General features: G+C 36.9%; 1 protein-coding gene across 2 annotated transcripts in view; it reads left to right on the top strand.

Annotated features, from left to right (window-relative positions):
• Positions 1–22,110, top strand: part of UMAD1 (UBAP1-MVB12-associated (UMA) domain containing 1) — a 277,343-nt gene extending 255,233 nt beyond the window's left edge. For both annotated transcript variants that reach the window (XM_079151821.1, XM_079151822.1), the window contains one exon: positions 21,376–22,110. In XM_079151821.1, the coding sequence (XP_079007947.1) occupies positions 21,376–21,633 (258 nt within the window). In that variant the 3' untranslated portion in view covers positions 21,634–22,110. The remainder of the gene's footprint in view (positions 1–21,375) is intronic.
• The last annotated feature ends 206 nt before the right edge of the window (positions 22,111–22,316 follow it).

Genomic DNA, 22,316 nt, shown 5'->3' with positions numbered 1-22,316 from the left:
GGAAGTGCTTGTTTAGCATGAAGTGGTACCTGTGGTAGAGAAATCGCACACTATTAGAACCTTACAGCTGACTCAGTACAGTTAATGAAACTAGAATCAGGAGTATGTGTCAGGAGTCTTCTTCTAAATCATCTAATTTCCAACTTCATGGGTGGACCATGAATTATTTAATGTCTTCAGAGATTCCCCATCCTAAATTTGCCTGCAGAAAAAGCAGGGAGGGAAGGACAGAATCTCTGTTGGGTTCTAAGTATAGTTTCTGTACAGTTCAGAACACTTGGAAATCACTTCGGCAATTGAAGCCATAGCAATTATTCCAGAAGCCTCAAGGAAAGTCTGTAGTAGGTTTTGAAATTGACCGCCTAAAAACTGTGGTGAAATACCAGTCCTTTGAAAACTACTGCTCAGGTTACCAAGAACTACCAAATAAACATCTGGGTCCTAGAGAGATGGGCCATATTGCTTCTTGCTCCTACCCATCTTGAGGCCTCCCTGCTCCCTGGCTCAGCTGTCATGAAAACCAAGCTGACCTGTGGTGGAAAAGAACTAAGTGGCTTTTCCCTATCACATCCCATCTTCAGTTTCTGTAAGCCAGCAGATAGATTATGCCTACACTTTCACATCCGATAACCAGTCATTTTCCACCTCCAACAAATTGCATTCTTTTATATAAATGCATCTTTCTTAATCCTCTTGTCTCCCCCAAACTTTGCCACCAACCTCAGGAAAATCTGCTTTATCACCTTTCTACTTATGGGAATAAAGATTTTAAAAATCTTTTCCTAGAAATAGATCTAATGGAATTATCCCCTCTTCAATGAACTGAGGTCAGCAATCTTGAAAGTGCTCCTGAAATCCTTTTAGATTATCAAAGTTCAGCTCCTCCAAATTAAATTGGCTTTTTTCAAGCACTGACATTCAAGATAATTTAAATATTTTAGTTTAATTTATAGCTGTTATTATAATTATAGCTGTTATTATAATTATAATTATACTAATGTTTTGATAATTTTCTACTTCTATTTATGGCACATATATAGTATCTTGTCTTATTGTGGACTCATTAGCCTGAGAAAATACTTTCTTTGTTTTTATTGGTTATTAAACCATAACTTTTGAGATGATAGGTATTTTTCCAAGTATTTGTTTCTTATCATAATCAAGAGCAGTGTGAAGTTAGGCATTCTTCCATTGTAGGAATCCTTTTCATAGCATTTGTAGTATCATTCTGAGTTCTGATCATCTCAAGATGTATTCCCCCAGTCATTAATTTCTTTGTATAGTTATTATATTGATTTAAGAGCAATTTCTGTAGGAATTTTACTATTACAGAAGATTTGGAGTCCAATTCTATTTAGAATCATGATACTTTGCAACTAGATAATCTAATCCAATTATCTCAAATTTCAGAGGAGTAAATTGAAACCCAGAAGGATTAAATTATTTGCTTAAGGTTATATGGTTTAGGTAGAGGCAGGGGTCATTGGGACTTAGGTATAGTGCTCTTTCTAAGTCTGATGTACAACCTGAAATCTGCAAGCAATTTGATGTGCAAATAATAGTATATATTCTGATAATCACCTTAAAAAAAAAGAGAGAAAATCCTGAAAAAGTATGACCCTAAGAGCCCACTGTACATTAACAAACTTTTCAATTGTTGATCTGAAAGCATTTTTCCACTACACTGTGTATTTTCCTTTGAGAAATTCTAGGTCATTTACATTATTTGTTACTGTTGAAGTATTGTAATTTTTAAATTTTACTAATCTGTGTGACCTTTCAAATTTTCTTGCGATTTTTTGGAAACCACTGTGGCCCATTTTTATCACTTCTTAGCCTTATTAACACTGTTTTGTTGGGTGGACTTTCCCCAAGATCAGGTAATGACACCTTGTACCCTTATAATGACATACAACAGGGTATGGGGTAGAGTGCCAGTGTGAGTTGAAGGTCTTAGTGATTACAAGTTATTTCAAACAAGATTGAAATAGTACCAGTTAAACTCAGATTTTAATTCATAAAATATTAAGATGACACAACTTATTTTAATTATGATTTTTCAGGCCCAGTAAATTATGTATTATAAAAGTCTAAAGTAAATTTACTAAATGAATTTATAGTTCAAAATAAGCGGGAATTGCAGTTTGGGTTTCCCTCACTTCAGGATATTGCTGTCTTTTACATAGTAAATACTCAGTATTACTTTATTCATGAATTCTGATAATCCTGTTAGAACTGTTTCCTAGCTTTTCCACCTAATTGATTATACTCTAGCCCAAAAAAACATTGGTCCTACAGCCCAAGGCTAGAAACAACTCAAATGTCCATTCAGCAAATGAATGAACAAACTGTGTCATATAAGCATACAATGGAATATTATTCAACCTTAAAAAGAAAAAAAAATGTAGATACATGCTATAACATGTATGGACCTTGAAAACATGTACTAATTGAAATGAGCCAGACACAGAGTGCCAAATAATATATGAGTCCATATATATGAGATACCAGAATAAGCAAAATCATAAAACAAAAAATATAATAAAAGTTGCCAGGGCCTCAGGGAAAGGTAGAATGGAAAATTTTTATTTGTGTACAGCATTTCTGTTTAGGATGACGAAAATGTTCTGGAGATGAAGGGTGGTGATGATTACATCATTGTGTGTGCACTTATGCCACTGGATTATACACTTTAAAATGCTTAATATGGTATATTTTATGTTACGTATATTTACCATAGGGGAAAAAAATACCGTCCTGAGTTAACCTTGAAATGAAATAATACTCTTTTGGGTTCTGAGTTTGCACCAAGAACTGACCAAGCTTCCTGCCATTCTGAATGGCTCCTTCATTCTCATGCTGGGGTGGAAAAAACACAGCTGTATTTACTTTTCCAATCCCATCTTCTATTTTGAAATACAACCTTTTTGCAAAGGAGAGCCAAGGTCAAGTGACACAACTTTCTGCTCACCTCTTCAGTTTGCCAAACATTGTTTTTCTAGTAGAGTTCTGGGTTAGGTACAGCAAGTGTGAGTAATACTATCACTCATGTGCTCTCTGGGTGGAATTTAATTAGCCTACCTTCATGATTTCCATTCTCAATTTGATATATTTCCTTTCATTTTCATCAGTATATGAAAATGCAGTAATATATTCACTGAGTATGTAACACATAATACATGTCCAAGTGTGTGGATCATTCCACATATTAAATTCAAATTACAAAGAAAATAAGGCTTTTTCTCTCTGTTTTCCTGTTTCTTGAAGAATTAATCACTTTCTGAGATTAGAGAGATGTTTATGTTCAAGGTAAACAAGAGATCCTACTGATAATTGTCTTTGAGTTTTGACTATGGACATGAAAATTCTAAGTACATAGTAAGAATTAGATATTTGTGTTTTTATACTACAATGGTAGAAATAATTACAAGGCATAAAATTTTCAATATAAGTTAAGGGGAATAAAATGGGTTAACTTTTTGTCCTCATAAGCCACAGAATGAAATAATTACATTCATTATTATTTATCATGATATTTAAATGTTTTTTCCCATAAATATATATTAGGGTAAAGGCATTTTAAATGTTCACTCTATCAAAATGCACACCAAAAAACAAAATATGTAACTATTATTGAATATTTTAAGTTTTTTGTATTTCTATTATATTGTTTCTATTCAGTCAAAATTATGTGATATTTAATTATATTAAAACATTAGTACAATGTAAATATTTATATTTTCTTTTGAGCTTTAAAAATAGAATATATCCATTTTCTCTCCATTGTATATGCCAACAGTTGAAATACTTCATTGTTTTACAAAGTGAAAATCATTCATTTGAGTGAAATTAATACTCAGCATGCTGTGGAGATATACAGATCATTTTTCATTGTTTTCCTTTGAAATTATCTGGAAAAAAATATGATCTTGTTGCATTACATTTGTAAGAAATTGAATAGATGTTTAAAATGAATAAGGCTATATAAATGGGAAGTTCAGGAGAATCCAGTGTGACTAATAAGGGATATCAAATTCTTCAGAGTTGTGGTGTAAATAATAAGCTCAAAGATTTTGTGCACAAAAGCTGAAACTGTTTTGTAACGTTGGCTGTGATCAGATACTGTAGTTTTCTAAACATGGCTACATGTTGAGGCAGCTTGGTAGATTTAATAAGATGCTGAGTTAAACTGTTACTTTTAGCATTTTTCTGTAGTGAGTGGCACAGTATGATTTTTGGACTTTCATCCTCCACCCAAGGTTATACTCGTCCACTGAGAAATGACTGAACTTAAGTCCTTTAAATAAAAAATTTCAAAAACAGATAATCTTTTTTTTTTTCCTTATAAGGAAAAAAAAATTTTATTGCATCAAACAGCATGCTGGGGATGAGATTTTGGTCAATGGGATTTTGGCGTTAGCTGAGTATTGAGGAGTAACGAGCAGAAACTCCATTAAGTTTTTAACACTCAGTATTTTCTAAACATATAAAATCTTTCTCTTTGTATCATTCAGTTTAACACAGTGTATACCCTTTAGATTTCTCTCCCTCCACAGGTGTTTCTATACTGGACCTTATTTAGAACCTCAGTAATAGTTCTGCAATAAAAACAGATTGAATACATTTGACCCCAGGGAGAACTTTATTTTTTCTTTTTTTAATTTTTTTTTACTTTTTTTTTAATTCTTTTTTTTTTTGTAAACAAATGGGATACATGTTGTTTCTCTGTACATGGAGTAAAGGCATACCATTTGTGTAATCATTAATTTACATAGGATAATGTTGTTTGATTCATTCTGTTATTTTTCCCTTCCCCCCACCCCTCCTTTCCCTCTATACAGTCCTTCCTTTCTCCATTCTTGCACTCCTCCCTAACCCTAACCCTAAACCTAACACTAACCCCTCCTACCCTGCTTATCATCATCCGCTTATCAATAAGATCATTCGTCCTTTGGTTTTTTGAGATTGGCTTATCTCACTTAGCATGATATTCTCCCACTGCATCCATTTGCTGCAAATGCCATAATTTTATTATTCTTTATGTCTGAGTAATATTCCATGGTGTGTGTATATAGATAGATAGATAGATAGATAGATAGATAGATAGATAGATAGATAGATAGATAGATATAGATATATCACAGTGTCTTTATCCATTCATCAATTGAAGGACATCTAGGTTGGTTCCATAATCAGGCTATGGTGAATTGAGCAGCTATGAACATTGATGTGGCTGTATCTCTGTAGTATGATGATTTTAAGTCCTTTGGGTATAGGCCAAGGAGTGGAATAGCTGGATCAAATGGTGGTTCTATTCCAAGCTTTCTGAGGAATCTCCATACTGCTTTCCAGAGTGGCTACACTAATTTGCAACCCACCAGCAATGTATGAGTGTACCGTTTTCCCCACATCCTCTCCAACACCTATTGTTGCTTGTATTCTTGATAATCGCTATTCTAATTGGATGAGATGGAATCTTAGGGTAGTTTTGGTTTGCATTTCTCTTATTACTAGAGATGTTGAACATTTTTTCATATATCTGTTGATTGTACATCTTCTTCTGTGAAGTGTCTGTTCATTTCCTTAGCCCATTTGTTGATTGGATTATTTGTATTCTTGGTGTAGAGTTTTTTTGAGTTCTTTATATATTCTGGAAATTAGTGCTCTATCTGAAGTATGAGTGGCAACGATATTCTCCCACTCTGTAGGCTCTCTCTTCGCATTGCTGATAGTTTCCTTTGCTGAGAGAAAGCTTTTTAGTTTGAATCTATCCCAGTTGTTGATTCTTGCTTTTATTTCTTGTGCTATGGGAGTCCTGTTAAGGAAGTCTGATCCTAAGCCAACAAGTTGAAGGTTTGGACCTACTTTTTCTTCTATAAGATGCAGGGTCTCTGGTCTGATTCCGAGGTCCTTGATCCATTGTGAGTTGAGTTTTGTGCAGAGTGAGAGATAGGGGTTTAATTTCATTCTGTTGCATATGGTTTTCCAGTTTTCCTAGCACCATTTGTTGAAGAGGCTATCTTTTCTCCATTGCATATTTTTTGCCCTTTTGTCTAGTATGAGAAAATTGTATTTATTTGGGTTTGTGTCCATGTCCTCTATTCTGTACCACTGATCTACCTGTCTATTTTGATACCAATACCATGCCATTTTTGTTACTATTGCTTTGTAGTAGACTTGAAGATCTGGTATTGCGATACCCCCTGCTTCGCTCTTTCTGCTAAGGATCGCTTTAGCTATTCTGGGTTTCTTATTCTTCCAGATGAATTTCATAATTGCTTGCTCTATTTCTGTAAGGTACATCATTGGGATTTTAATTGGAATTGCATTGAATCTGTATAGCACTTTTGGTAGTATGGCCATTTTGACAATATTAATTCTGTCTATCCAAGAACATGGGAGATCTTTCCATCTTCTAAGGTTTTCTTTAATTTCTTTCTTTAGTGTTCTTTAGTTTTCATTGTAGAAGTCTTTCACCTCTTTTGTGATATTTTTTTCAAGGCTATTGTGAATGGGGTAGTTTTCCTAACTTCTCTTTCTGAAGATTCATCATTTATGTATAAACATGCATTGGATTTATGAGCATTGATCTTGTAACCTGCTACTTTACTGAGTTCACTTATGAGTTCTAAAAGTTTTCTGGTGGAATTTCTGGGTTCCTCTAAATATATAATCACGTCATCAGTGAACAGGGATAGTTTGAGTTCTTCTTTTCCTATTCGTATCCCTTTAATTTCTTTGGTTTGTCTAATTGCTCTGGCTAGAATTTCAAGGACGATGTTGAAGAGAAGTGGTGAAAGAGGGCATCCCTGCCTTGTTCCAGTTTTTAGGGGGAATGCTTTCAGTTTTTCACCACTTAGAATGATATTGGCCATGGGCTTAGCGTAGATGGCCTTTACAATGTTAAAGAATGTTCCCACTATCCCTATTTTTCCTAGTGTTTTGAGCATGAAGGAATGCTGTATTTTATCGGATGCTTTTTCTGCATCTATTGAAATAATCATGTGATTCTTAACTTTAAGACTGTTGATATGGTGAATGACATTTATTGATTTCCAGATGTTGAACCAACCCCAACCTTACATCCCTGGGATAAAACCCACTTGATCGAGGTACACTATCTTTTTAATATGTTTTTGTATGCGATTTGCTAAAATTTTGTTGAGAAATTTCGCGTTGATGTTCATTAAGGATATTGGTCTGAAATTTTCTTTCCTCCATGTGTCTCTGTCTGGTTTAGGTATCAGGGTGATATTGGCTTCATAGAATGAGTTTGGGAGGGTTCCCTCCTCTTCTATTTCATGGAATACTTTGAGGGGTATTGGAATAAGCTCTTCTTTAAAGGTTTTGTAGAACTCGACTGAGAACCCATCTGGTCCCGGACTTTTCTTTGTTGGTAAGCTTTTGATGACCTCTTCTATTTCATTGCTTGGAATTGATTTATTTAAGTTGTGTATGTCCTCTTGGTTCAGTTTAGGTAATTCATGTGTCTCTAGAAACTTTTTGATGTCTTCGAGGTTTTCTGTTTTGTTGGAGTATAGATTTTCAAAATAGCTTCTAATTGTTTTGTATTTCACTCGTGTCTGTAGTGGTATTTCCTTGTTCATTCCAAATTTTAGTAATTTAAGTTTTCTCCCTCTTTCTCTTTGTTAGCGTGGCTAAGGGTTTATCAATTTTGTTTATTTTTTCAAAGAACCGACTATTTATTTTGTTAATTTTTCCGATTGTTTCTTTTGTTTCAATTTCTTTGATTTCGGCACTGAATTTAACTATTTCCTGTCTTCCACTACTTTTGGTGTTGGTCTGCTCTTCTTTTTGTAGGGCTTTGAGCTATAGTGTTAAGTCGTTTATTTGTTGATTTTTACTTCTTTTGTTGGATGCGCCCCATGAAGTAAATCTTCCTCTAAGTACTGCTTTCATAGTGTCCCAGAGATTTTGATATGATGTCTTTGTTCTCGTTTACTTCTAAGAATTTTTTAATTTCCCTCCTGATGTCTTCTGTTATTCATTCATCATATAATAGCATATTATTTAATCTGCAAGTATTGGAGAAGTTTCTGTTTTTTATTGTGCCATTTATTTCTAATTTCAATCCATTATGTTATGATAGAATACAAGGTAGTATATCTTCTTGTATTTGCTAGCAGTAGCTTTGTGGCATAAAATATGGTCTATTTTAGAGAAGGATCCATGTGCTGCTGAGAAGAAAGTGTATTCGTTCTTCGTTGGATGGTATATTCTATATATGTCCATTAAGTCTAAATTGTTGATTGTGTTATTGAGATCTATGGTTTCTTTATTCAATTTTTGTTTGGAGGATCTATCCACTGGTGAGAGAGGTGTGTTAAAATAGCCTAGTATTATTGTGTTGTGGTCTATTTGATTTCTGGAATTGAGAAGGATTTGTTTGACGTATATGGATGAGCCAACGTTCGGGGCATAGATATTTATGATTGTTATGTCTTGCTGATTTATGCTTCCCTTAAGCAGTATGTAATGTCCTTCTTTATCCCTTCTGACTAGTTTTGGCTTGAAGTCCACATTATCTGAAATGAGGATGGATACTCCAGCTTTTTTGCTGTGTCCATGTGCATGTATGTTTTTTCCCATCCTTTCACCTTTAGTCTATGGGTATCTCTTTCTATGAGATGAGTCTCTTGCAGGCAGCATATTGTTGGACTTTTCTTTTTAATCCTATCTACCGGTCTATGTCTTTTGATTGATGAGTTCAGGCCATTAACATTCAGGCTTATTACTGTGATATGATTTGTATTCCCAGTCATTTGACTCATGTTTGTTTTTTGACATGATTTGGTTTCTCCTTTATTTGGCTATTCCTTTAGGCTAGTTCCTCTCGTTGCTGATTCGCATCATTGTTTTTCATTTCTTCCTCATGGAATATTTTGCTGAGAATGTTCTGTAATGCCGGCTTTCTTTTTGTAAATTCTTTTAGCTTTTGTTCATCATGGAAGGATTTTATTTCATCGTCAAATCTGAAAGTAAGTTTTGCTGGGTATAAAATTCTTGGTTGTTGGCTTAGGATCAGACTTCCTTAACAGGACTCCCATAGCACAAGAAATAAAAGCAAGAATCAACAACTGGGATAGATTCAAACTAAAAAGCTTTCTCTCAGCAAAGGAAACTATCAGTAATGTGAAGAAAGAGCCTACAGAGTTGGAGAATATCTTTGCCACTCATACTTCAGATAGAGCACTAATTTCCAGAATCTATAAAGAACTCAAAAAACTCTACACCAAGAATACAAGTAATCCAATCAACAAATGGGCTAAGGAAATGAACAGACACTTCACAGAAGAAGATGTACAAGCAATCAACAGATATATGAAAAAATGTTCAACATCTCTAGTAATAAGAGAAATGCAAATCAAAACTACCCTAAGATTTCATCTCACCCCAATTAGAATGGCGATTATCAAGAACACAAGCAACAATAGTTGTTGGTGAGGATGTGGGGGAAAAGGTACACTCATACATTGCTTGTGGGGTTGCAAATTAGTGCAGCCACTCTGGAAAGCAGTATGGAGATTCCTCAGAAAGCTTGGAATGGAACCACCATTTGACCCAGCTATCCCACTCCTTGGCCTATACCCAAAGGACTTAAAATCATCATACTACAGAGATACAGCCACATCAATGTTCATAGCTGCTCAATTCACCATAGCCAGATTGTGGAACCAACCTAGATGTCCTTCAAATGATGAATGGATGAAGAATCTGTGGTATATATATACAATGGAATATTACTCCGCCAGGAAGAAATGATAAAATTATGGCATTTGCAGGCAAATGGATGAAATTGGAGAATATCATGCTAAGTGAGATAAGCCAATCTCAAAAAACTAAAGGACGAATGATCTCGTTGATAAGCGGATGAGGACATATAATGGGGATAGGAGGGGTTACCACTAGGGTTAGGGTTAGGTTTAGGGTTAGGGATAAGGAGGGTGGTAAGAATGGAGGAAGGAAGGACTGTATAGAGGGAAAAGGGGGGGGGGGGGAGACATGGAGAGAAAGGGAAAAAAATAACAGAATATATCAAAAAACATTGCCCTATTTAAATTTATGATTTTTAATTAAAAAAAAAAAGATTCTTGGTTGCCATCCATTTTCTTTTGGGGTTTGGTAAATAAATGTTGTTCCAGGCCCTTCTAGCTTTTATGGTCTGGATTGAAAAATCTGCTGATATTTTTATCGGTTTCCCCCGAATGTAATTTGATTCTTTTCTCTCGCGGCCTTTAAAATTCTGTCTTTATTTTGTATATTAGGTATTTTCATAATAATGTGCCTTTGTGTAGGTCTGTTTAATTTTGTATATTTGGAGTCCTATAAGGCTCTTGTACCTGGTTTTCCATTTCATTCTTCAGATTTGGGAAATTTTCTGATATTATTTCATTGAATAGATTGTTCATTCCTTTGTTTTGTTTCTCTAAGCCTTCCTCAATCCCAATAATTCTTAAATTTGGCCTTTTCATGATATCCCATAATTCTTATAGATTCTGTTCATGATGTCTTACCATCTTCTCTGTTTGGTCAATTTTGTTTTCAAAATTAATTATTTTGTCTTTGATATCTGAGGTTCTATCTTCCAGGTGTTCTATCCTATTGGTTATGCTTTCTATGGAGTTTTTTACTTGGTTTATTGTTTCCTTCATTTCAAGGATTTCTGTTTGGTTTTTTTTTTTTTTTTTTTTTCAGTATCTCTAACTCTTTATCGAAATGATCTTTTACTTCCCATATTTGCTCTTTTAACTGTTGATTGGTGCGATCATTTAATGCCTGCATTTGCTCTTTCATCTTCTCCTTCAATGCCTGCATTTGCTCTTTCACCTCCTCATTTGCTTCCCTGATTGTTTTAATTATGTTCATTCTGAACTCCCTTTCTGACATTTCTTCTGCTGTGCTGTCATTGGGTTTTATTGATATAGTATCTAGGTTTGTTTGGGACATTTTCTTCCCTTCTTTTCTCATATTGGTCGGATATCAGTGGGACTCTGAGATATTGCAGATTTCCTCTATTGGCTTATAGTGTCCCTGTAGATTTCCAGTATATCACCTCCCAGCCTTCAGTAGTCAGAAGTTTTTGAGGAACTTGATAATGCAGTGCTTTGGAAGAAAGCTGCCCCTAGCCCGCTACTGGGTCCAGGGCTGGGGGCTGGTTCTGCATGGAAATCCTCTCACTGGGCAATCCTGCTCCTAGAAGCTGGCTGTAGACAGGGCCTGCCCCCGCCTGAGGTAGCCAGGCTGCTCGGGAAAAGCCTCTCCCTGTCCTGCCTTGATCTCAGAAGCTGCCTGCAGGCTGGGCCCACAGCTGGGTTCAGGGCTTGGGGTTGGCTGTGTGAGGAAAAGCTCTCACTGGGCGGGCCTGCTCGGAGGAGCTGGCTATGGATCCCGCCTGGCGCTGGAAGGAGCAGGGCTGCTTGGGGAAGTCTCTTGCTACCCTGCCCTGGTCCCAGAAGCCGCCTGCGGGCCAGGGCCCACCACTGGGTCCGGGGCTTGGAGTTGGCCCTGTGCGGAAAAGCTCTCACTGTGCGAGCCTGCTCCTAGAAGCTAGCCATGGATTGCGCCTGCCGCCGTAGGGAGCAGGGCTGCTTGGAGAAGACTCCCACTGCCCTGCCCTGCTCCGAGAAGCTGCCCACTGACCGGGCCTGCTGACTGGGCTGAGCTTCACCCGGTGGGAGAGACTCACCCCCGCTGCTCTATGTTGGTCTGAGTCTCTCAGTACCTCCCCTTCTTGAATCCTGAGTTCTGGAGCGATGGGAGATGCAGTCACCCTCTAGTCCGCCATCTTGGATCTCTAATTCATTTTTATTGTAAACAAATGGGATACGTCTTGTTTCTCTGTTTGTACGTGGAGTAACGGTATACCATTTGTGTAATCATACATTTACCTATGGTAATAGTTTTTTATTCATTCTGTTATTTTTTTTCTCTTCCCCCACCCCTCCCATCCCTCTTATCCCTTTATAGAGTCCCTCCTTCCTCCATTCCTGCCCCCTTCCCACCCCCTATATGTGTCATCATCCACTTATCAGTGAGATCATTCATCCTTTGGTTTTTTGAGATTGGCTTATCTCACTTAGCATGATATTCCCCAACTGCATCCATTTGCCTGCAAATGTCATAATTTTATTATTCTTTATGTCTGAGTAATGTTCCATGGTATATATATACCACAGTTTCTTTATGCATTCATCAATTGAAGGACATCTAGGTTGATTCCATAATCTGGCTATTGTGAATTGAGAAGCTATGAACATTGATGTGGCTGTATCTCTGTAGTATGATGATTTTAAGCCCTTTGGGTGTAGGCCAAGGAGTGGGATAGCTGGTTCAAGCGGTGGTTCCATTCCAAGTTTTCTAAGGAATCTCCACACTGCTTTCCAGAGTGGCTGCACTAATTTCCAACCCCACCAGCAATGTATGAGTGTACCTTTTTCCGCACATCCTCTCCAACACCTATTATTGCTTGTATTCTTGATAATCGCCATTCTAATTGGGGTGAGATGGGATCTTAGGGTGGTTTTGATTTGCATTTCTCTTATTACTAAAGATGTTGAACATTTTTTTCATATACCTGTTGATTGCTTGTACATCTTCTTCTGTGAAGTGTCAAAAAACAGATACTCTGAAGCAATTTTCCTTGATAATAGACTTTACCCGGATGCTTTCACTACTTAAGCTGTGAGATTTATAAAGAAAAATTATACATAATTTGTAGGTAAACATCAATAAAGCATTTTTGTGTGAAATTATACTAAGATGCATAAAATTTACAATACGGAAAATATTGGAAAAGCATTAAGTTTGTAGTGTGGTTAAAGGTAGGGAGGAGCTGTCCAGGTTTAGAACATACTGAGTTTAAGATGGCTGGTGGAATATCCAAAAGGAAGTGTCTAGTAAGAGTTGAACATACAGGACAGGGGCTATTAGAAATCTGGATTAGAAGTGGTGTGCATGTATACACCCACATTCACAAATCTACATACGTATCCACCTTTTGGGGAGTAGAGTAGGGCAGTAGGTAGCAGAGATAGTGCATCCAGGTAAGGTGGATTTCGAGTAAGAAGAAGGAAGGAGCAGACATGGAACCCTGGAGAACATCATCTTCTCAAAAATAAGCAAAAGAACATCTTGTGGACAAGTGGGAAAATCAAGTAGTACAGAAGTCAAGAAATAAAAAAAGAGAAAAAGCAGAAAGGTAGTGTGCATGTTAAGTAGACGATATGCTAAGGAGCCATATAGACTTGAGAATTTTTTAAAAATAGCTACTTGCTTATAGGAAAAGTGAACAATGAGACAAATCCTAATTGATAAAGCCAATGGGGAAGAGTGGGAACAGAATGGATCTGCAGTACCAGTGATGAATTAGCTGTGGGTAGGAGGGTGGGCACAAATGTAACCACATTTTGGGGTGGAACAGAGAGAGAAGATTCTTACCAGACAGTTCCCATTTTGTGGGAGACCTGGGAGGCTGGCCCTGCTGCCCACAGTGAGAAGGAAGGTGGTGACAGAGGGCTAGAGGAGAGAAGAAGAAGGTAATGTAAGGAGATGAGGAGGCCTACTGAACAGTTTAAGGTTAGAGAGCATGAATTTCTACAAACTAACTTTAAAGCCTTTGTCTGATTATTTGTAGTTTGTTTTTAATCACTGTGTCCGGCTTTTGTACTTGAAAGTACAAACCAGTATTAACCAGCATCCCACAATGAGGATGATTTCTTGCCTGGTTTCTTCCTTAAAATGTTTCTCTTTCCCTGTTCCACTGCACCCGGTCTCTAGGTAGCGGGTACAGAAGGTTTTCTAGCTTCAGACAAGCCATTTTTCTAAGAATACATGTAACAGATTACAGAAGCAAGTGACAGCCTGCTTACTTCCCCTTCTTTACTTATATACATTCAGCTGGAATTCTGAAAAGAGGAATTCAGAAGAATTTTTATTTTTTCTTTTTTAAAGGAAGATGGGAGAAAGCAGGAAGCACAAGTAGGTGGAAATAGCAAAGGAAAAAGAAAGAAAAGGGAACAAATACTAAAAAAAAAAAAAGTCAAGCCAGATTGTGAACTGAAATGATGTCAGAGACTGGAAAAGGAAAGGAAGTAAAAGAAAATTTCTTCTTTTCAACATCATTCTTAATTTGCTACTCCATCCGCATCATTGGTATAGGAACTCTCACTGTGAGGGGAAACCAACACCCAGGCCATATGGAAAACAAGGTCTTCTGTGAATTCATTTTCTCCCACCTAGTTTTTCCATATTAGTAGCAAAGTGTCATAAGCTCTTGTGTGCATCTTTTGTCTAACCCCTTGATTTTAAAATCAAGTCTTGACTGGTGGTGTAACTTGGTGGTAGAGTGTTTACTTAGCAAGCACAGCCTTGAGTTTGATTCCCAGTGCCAAATATAAAACAAAAAAGAAAAATAAAATCTGAGTATCTTGAGAAATAAGAGGACTAGATTCAGTTACATTTTAAAAATATTTAATGAGCATTTACTATGTGTGCAGATACTGTTCAGGGTTCAGGGAATTTGGAAAATATAGGAAACAGTCTCTTCCTCTGAAATATAGATTTCTCCCAAGTAAAAGGAAACTATGACTTAGGACTTATACAGGTGCAAGGGATCAGTCCTCTGACTTTCAACAGCTAGCCAGAAGCCAGAAAATTATTAGCAACTACTTTTTTTAAAAAAAGATAAAAAACTTGAGTACTCCCTTAACTGTGTCATAGCTTGTATCACCTTCTCCTAACCTCTGTCCCCTGATGCTTCTAACTCAGATTTGCCCCTCCACATTACCCCATCATCAAGAAGCTGATGTAATGCAAGCAGATACCAGCTGAAGCCAGAATAGAATGGATAGTTATCTGGGGAGATAAAGTGACAGTGTTGCTGGTTCAGGGTATTGTTCAAAGAAGCATGTCTTTTATTTATAGACATTAGAATTTAAAGTAGAGAAAGCCAGAGCTTGATATTATCATTTTGTTCTATAACTCACTTCCCAGAAATATGCTTGATACATCCTCCCTTCTTTCCATGTAAATTGAAAGTGTTAGGTGGGTATTTTCTACCTGGTTTCATGAGTTTTTAATAGGCTCTTTTGCTATGTTGGTTAAGGGTGTTTTCTAAATTTTAATGCATTGATACTTTGCTTTTATACACATTATCTGAGACATGGACTGCAGGAGAAAGCAGGAACCTTTAAGAGATGCCAAAACTGGGTGATCTTTATATCAATAAAGTTTCCATAATTTAGTTGGGCACAGCTAAGTAGATGAGGTCTCCAGTTGTTACCAAGTTTGCAAATTTGGCACCTCCTAATAGATTTTGGTTAGTTGGATTTTGTGCCAGGAAAAGTATAGTTGTCTGTTCTTAAACCTGAATTTTCTTGCTTTCAAACACCCAGGAGCGAAGTTTACAAGGATACCACTAACCTTCTGTTGCTTTGGAGAAGTGACTTCATTTTTCTAAGCCTTTACTGAAAAGTGTTACATGCCTTGTATTCTTGGAGTGTGTTTTTGCCTAAGTTCTAAAAATTCAGATTGAAGCTCATGAATCTTTATAGCCTCTCTCCAAGAAAGGGAAGAATAATGCCTATATACCTCTTTGAATTATTCGAAAGAAAGATAACAGAATTTAAGGAACTAAAAGTAAATGTGGCCAGTCTATTTTGCAACTGGTTAATTGAAAGCCAGAAATCATTTTTACATAAACATTTGAAAACAACTAATTGTAAACTCTTTGTTATAATCATATAGGTCAGAAAATTTATTTTATCCTTATAATTTAAAAAATCTGACATAGCATATTCATATATAAACCATGTAAGAGCAAACACTAATCAGAAAAAAAGTTTTAAAGCTAGATTATATGCAGGAACTTATACTCAACCAGAAGCATTTCTGTGAACAGTATTAATCACAAAAATAACTATTATGCTTTATGAACATAATATTTGAAGTAATTTCCTAAAATTTGGCTATTAACCAAAAGGTTAATTGATTCTTTTCTTCTTGCTCCATTGTGGTTAACATATTAATTCTTCCTGTTAAAGACCCATTTTATTATGCAAATGAAAAAAAATCACAAGATGTGTCTAAGTGAGACAGAGGGGGCTGCTTTTTGCAGTAGAACGGGTGCACCTGTTTCAGCCCTCAGCCCCCACCTCTGTTTCCACTGACTGCCAAGCTGGTGACTTACTGATAAGTTTAGTGGGTGTGGGGTCCTTGAATTTTGACTCCCATTTTCTTTGTGACTTACTCTTGTTTTGCCTTATAATTTCTCCCTTCCCAGCTCTCAGCATGCCAACAGCAGCTGCATCATGGCACTCACCCTTCTGCCAAGAGGGCAGGCAGCTCCTTGGAGACTGTAATGTTGTACTCCAGCCAACCGTTAAGAGATAGATGCTGGAGTAATACATACAGCACAGCTGAAATTCAGATCATTCTAGGAGGCATTTGGTAGAATACTTTGTCTATTATATTTTTAAACTAAATAAAAAAATTAAAACTTATTTTTTGAAAAATTTCAGACTCATACAAAGATAGAATACTACAGTGCATTCCCACATACCTTTCTATGTGCCTCAACAATTATCAATTCAATTATCTCGTTTCACTGTCCATGGTGTTTTTCCCATGACTTTACCCAGACTGCTGGTACATTCATTTCCAGGGATAAACTTATCTTAAATTACAGTTGCTTTTCTATCCCTTTTCAGTCTGTCTGTAAGACATTTGATTAGACCTTTCTTCTCAAAGGCAGTCTTTTTTTTTTCCTTCTAAATTAAGCCAGAATGTGCTTTATTAGTATTTTTCATATTTTCTAATACCGTCCCCTGAATTTTCAAGGCTTTATTCACTTGGTCAGTGTACCCACAATGTCCCTGAAATGTACTGGTTCTTGGAATATAGAGCATTAAAGATCACTGGATTTGATTTTGTTTCATCACCAAGTAACTATATAAACTGGGACAACTTGCTCTTAACCTTTCTGTACCTCAGTGTCCTATGGTCTTAAACATGAGGCACACACCACAGGCTAATAGAAGACCACAGGGTTATCAAAAGACTTAGTGAGAAGATAAACTTATAAAGCTAAGATAGAGCATGGCACAAAGTGATCAGTATACGCTAATTGCCATCTTCATCATTATCGTAATCATCATCATCATCATCATCATCATCACTACTACCACCTTTGGTTCCTTACCCCTCATTTTATAGAATAGAGGGCTGAGGCTCAGATGAGTAAATCATCCACCTTCAGGTCAGATGTAGTTTTATCGGTAGAACTTGAACAAGAAACCACATGTCTCAAATCCTTTATTATACTAGATGTGGTTTGCTGGAGACTTGTCCTCAAGGAATAATGCTCTGATCAATTAGAATGGTTTGGAAAGGACAGGAAAGAATATTAATAAAAGCATGAACAAGGGAATAAGTATTGCTGCTGGAAAGTTAGGCTTTGAAGTTGTATGTTTGGAAAGCAGTGCCACAGGTAACATACCTCCTCCTTTGTGGAGAAGGTGAAATCAGGGGTGATTGACTAATGAAATTGAATAACATTATGTACTCAAGCCAAAAAAAAGAAAATTTGAGGATGGGATGAGACTAATAGATCTATGGAAGATTTGCTCTTGAGATCAAGAATACGTGAGAAGGAGAAAGGGAAGATTATTATTTGAACCACCAGTTAATATCAAACACAAAAGGGATAAATGTATTTTAAACTTTGTCTAAAGCCAAATTGAATCAGATATTCCTAAAGTATTTAATTAATTCAATTTCTTTACCTGTGCTAAGTAAGCGCTGTTATGCTTACCTACAAACATTGCTTCATTTAATCCTCAGAACAATCATGTGAAATACATACTATTACTCATCTTATAATACAGCTAAAGAAACTGAGACACAGAGAATTTAACAGTCTAAGGCAATTTGCTTATCAATAATCAGGAGACCTGGGATTTGTACCTTAGAATTTATTCTTCTAATTCATTCTGTTGTGCTGTCACAAATAACCAAAACTTTGATACATAAATAATCTTGTGGTTTTTATGGCATACACAGTATTGCTTCCTTTTCAATTTTTTGATGCAAACCAGCACATAGTGAAGCCTTTTTAATCGTAGGATGCTCATCATTCCTCACTGATACCTGTGCTCTTAGCTGACTCCAGGATACTTAGCACTGTAAGTCCTAGTTAGGGTTCAGGAGACAGATCTGTCCAGATCTGTCATAGATCTTTAATAATCAACTTTTTCATAAGAGGATGTAATTACATTTGTTTTCGTTGCAGCCCTAAGAAAGTACACTGGTGTTATTTTCATGTGAAATTATAAGACCACTCATGATAGGCCTGTGTTGAATAACTTGTTTCATTCAAGGTCATTCACTAAACAGATATTTGAGTGCCCTCTTCTAGGTGTTGGGGATGATTCATGAAGAGAGCAGTCCCTTCTCTACAGATTCTTTGTATGTTTTTCTTATGAGCTTCTTCTCATTAGCTTATAAGATGTTACGATGTCTCTGAACTTAGAAAAACAAAAATCAAAAGAAACCTCTTGCTTCCACATCCCTTTTTAAATACTGACCCATATCTCTTTTCTCATTTACTGATACAATGGCTAGAAAAAATCGTGCTCATGTTTGTCTCTAGATCTCATCCAGCTTCAGACTCAAATCATATCCTCCTGCCTACCATCAGCTCCAGTTGATGTCTGTTAGGCACCTCAGACTTTCAAAACAACCCTAGGTCTTCCTGCCTGAGCCTGTTCCCTGTGTACTCTTTCTTATCCTTATAAATAGTGACTGCTACTTCTCACAGCTTAGGCCAAAAACTTTGGATTCATTCTTGACCACATTTTTTTTTTTTGGAGGGGAGGGTACCAGGGATTGAATCTAGGGGCAGTCAACCATTGAGCCCCATTTCCATCCCTTTTTTTTTTTAATTTTTAGTTTTTAATTTTGAGACAGGGTCTCACCAAGTTGCTTAGAGCCTCACTAAGTTGCCAAGACTGGCCTCAAACTTTCAATCCTCCTGCCTCAGCCTCAGAGTCTCTGGGGTTATGCGCTACCAGGCCCAATTTGACTGTACTCTTGTTCCCATGCCCCACATCAATTCCACTTGTAAATCCTATTGGTTTTACTCTCAAAGTCTACCCAAAATTCCAACCATTTCATCTCACCTTTGTTATCACAATGCTCCTGAGCCTCACAATCATCTCTGTTTCCAGCTATCTTTTTGCTTCCTTTACTGGCCACCCACCCCCATCCCCACTGTGTACTGTCGATGCTACAGAGTGATTATTTTAAGATATCAGTCAGAATATATGTCCTCTGCAACAATATGTTCTTCACAGTTTTTTTCACACAACTTGCAACAATATGGATGAATCTCTTACATATAATATTGAATGAAAGCAGCCCAAAACAAAAGAATTCATACAGTATAATTATATTTATTTTAAATTCAAACACAGGTCAAACCAATCTTTGCTGTTAGAAGTAAGGATGGTGGCTGGGCACAGTGGCACACTCCTGTAATCCCAGCAGCTCAGGAGGCTGAAGTAGGAGGATCACAAGTTCAAAGCCAGCTTCAGCAAAAGCAAGACACTAAAGCAACTCAGTGAGACCCTGTCTCTATACAAAATACAAAATAGGACTGGGGATGTGGCTCAGTGGTCAGGTGGCCCTGAATTCAATCCCTGGTACCAAAAAAAAAGTAAGGATGGTGACTAGGGGGCAGGAGGCAGGAAGCTGATTATGATGGAAAAAGATTCATCTTTGCTGTTAATTGATCCAAGTGCTGGCTGTTCATATGCATTCAGTTTGTAAATATTTAGCAAGCTATGCTCTTATGATGTGCCCTTTTCCATATGTATTTTAGACTTCAATAAAAAGCCTTACCAGAATGTTATTTCTCTTACAGAAAATTGTTCACCTTTAGACTGAAGAATTTATGAGCATTTATAGCCATTAGAATATAAGCTCCACATAGGCAAAAATCTTGTCTGCTTTCATTCACTTGACAAATATTTATTGAGGCCTAAGTACTAGGTATTTGAGATAAAGTGAACAAGAGAGATAAAAGCTCCCTGTGGAGGAACAATAATCAGAATGAGTTACATAGTATATAGCAAGATGCTAAGAGCTATGGAGAAGCAGAAAGCAGGAGGGAGAGATGGGGGTTCAGAGTTGAAAAGGTGAGGTGATAGTCTACACCTTTTAAATACAGTGGTCAGGAAAGGCCTTTCTGAGAAGGTGGCATCCCGGACAAAACTTGTAGGAGGTGAGAGAAGGAACCCTGTGTTTGGGTGAAGAACCTCCTAGTCAGAGGGATTGGAAAGCAGAGGGCCTAAGGCAGAAGCAAGCTGGTTGTGTATAAGTTCAGAGAGGCACCTCTAGCCAGGTTCATAAGACTTGGTAGACCTCTGCAAAGATAATTCATTGTGTGAGATGAAGGTGTGTAAGCAGGAGGGAGTCTTTTTTTTTTTTTTTTTTTGCCTAAGCTAGTGTGAATTAAATTTCAGCTGCTTGGAGTGGCAGGCCATTCATTTTCATTTCTGGAAACAGACTTTAATTTATTGTCTCCTCTATTGATGGATATTTAGATAGTTTTCAGTTTTGGGGTTTGTGATATGGGCTGCTATGAACATCCTAGTGCATGTCTTTTGGTAAACTAGTGTTTGCAAGGGGTGTATCAATTCTTATTCGAATAACATGTGTAGCATAACATATTCCAATGGAAGTGAGATGATCAGTTCATTAATTAATATATTAACATAAACTATATTGGGTAAATCAGTAAAGTATGCAAAGTGGTAATACATAGATATGACAAGTAGATTGTTCTCACTCAAGGACCCTAGAGACTAGTTGGAGATAAGAGCTATGCATATTGAACCAGAGTTAGCAAGAATACCTATAGGAAAACACCAAATAATATTGTTAGCAGTTTGCCCCATAAGCATTCTGAAGTGGACAAGATTACTTTGGACTCTGGTAATACAAGAATTTTCAAGGAAGTTGGACATTCGGCAGAGCCTGAACGCATACACAGGATTTGGAAAAGCAGAGAAGAATTCTGTACACATTATCTGGGTTAGGGCAATAACAAGAATGCCAGTTTGTATTTAAGAGAGCTATGGTGGTCAATCTAAGAATAGCGTTTAGAATTCATTTTAAAACCTAGTAGAGACTTGGATGGATGTATTTCTCAAGTAAAGTAAATAATTGCTTTCAAATCTGGAAATATTTATATGTTCCACATTTCTCAATCATTTTGATGTATTGATGCCACATTTACCATTACTAAACCTCACAGTTCATACGGTCTAAATGTTTTAAATATATATGTATTTTTAGACCGGCAAAGAAAACTCATCCAGTGTGACTGTGGCAGGCCCTGAGACGGAAAATAAGGCAGGCCAAACTCTGGAGAGCAGCTCGCTAATGGCCGAGCTCCTGAGCGACGTACCCTTCACCTTGGCCCCGCATGTGCTGGCAGTGCAGGGCACCATCAGCGACCTTCCTGACCACTTACTCTCCTATGATGTCAGCGAAAACTTATCACGATTTTGGTATGATTTCACTCTTGAAAATTCAGTGCTCTGTGATTCATAATCTTTGTCCATTTACACCTTAACAGCTTTAAAATTTTTTTGTCTGTTTATTTAATGTTTGATGTTCTTTGCCATTTCACTCTTTGAAGGATAGCAAGGATCATAAAGCAAATAAAATAACATCATGTTCATTGTTTTATTTTTTGGGAAAATGTACATTTGTATAAAAATTGAACTGCAGCTCTACTTACCTTCCCCCACATAATAAATGTAGAACTGAGGCTATCAGTTTTATGCAAGAGTGCTTCAGCTGGCCTCTCAGAATATAACACTGTGAAAGAGAACTCAGGCTTTTTTCTTGGTTACCACAACTCTGTAGTCTGAGCTGAGAGTGAGTGTGAAGTCTCTTTGGTTCAGAGGAAGTTTGAGTTCATATTATTTACTTTCTTCTTCCACAGTGTTTATGAATGAATTCTGGGGAAAAAAAAGTTTCTCATTAGTTTCTTCAGTCTCAATTTAGACCAACTAATGTGGGAATGAAGAATGGTCTAGACCACTTTGCAGGCAATCCCTTAAGTCTTACACTTCAGCTTTCTTAAACCTGCAATAGTCCTTTCCACTCCAGGTGATTTCTCTGTTCCAGCCTTTGTTTTCAGCCTTTTCTCCACTTCCATGTGTACTCTCCAGCCAACTTTCTAAAAAACTTTTCCTGCTTCTGCCTCAGTTGGCATTTGCTCTCCTTAC

The sequence above is a fragment of the Sciurus vulgaris genome (genome assembly GCF_902686455.1).
Source record: "Sciurus vulgaris genome assembly, chromosome: 8".
Classification (NCBI taxonomy): domain Eukaryota; kingdom Metazoa; phylum Chordata; class Mammalia; order Rodentia; family Sciuridae; genus Sciurus; species Sciurus vulgaris.
Note: the sequence above shows the minus strand (reverse complement) of the source record. Positions and strands in the feature narration are given on the sequence as shown.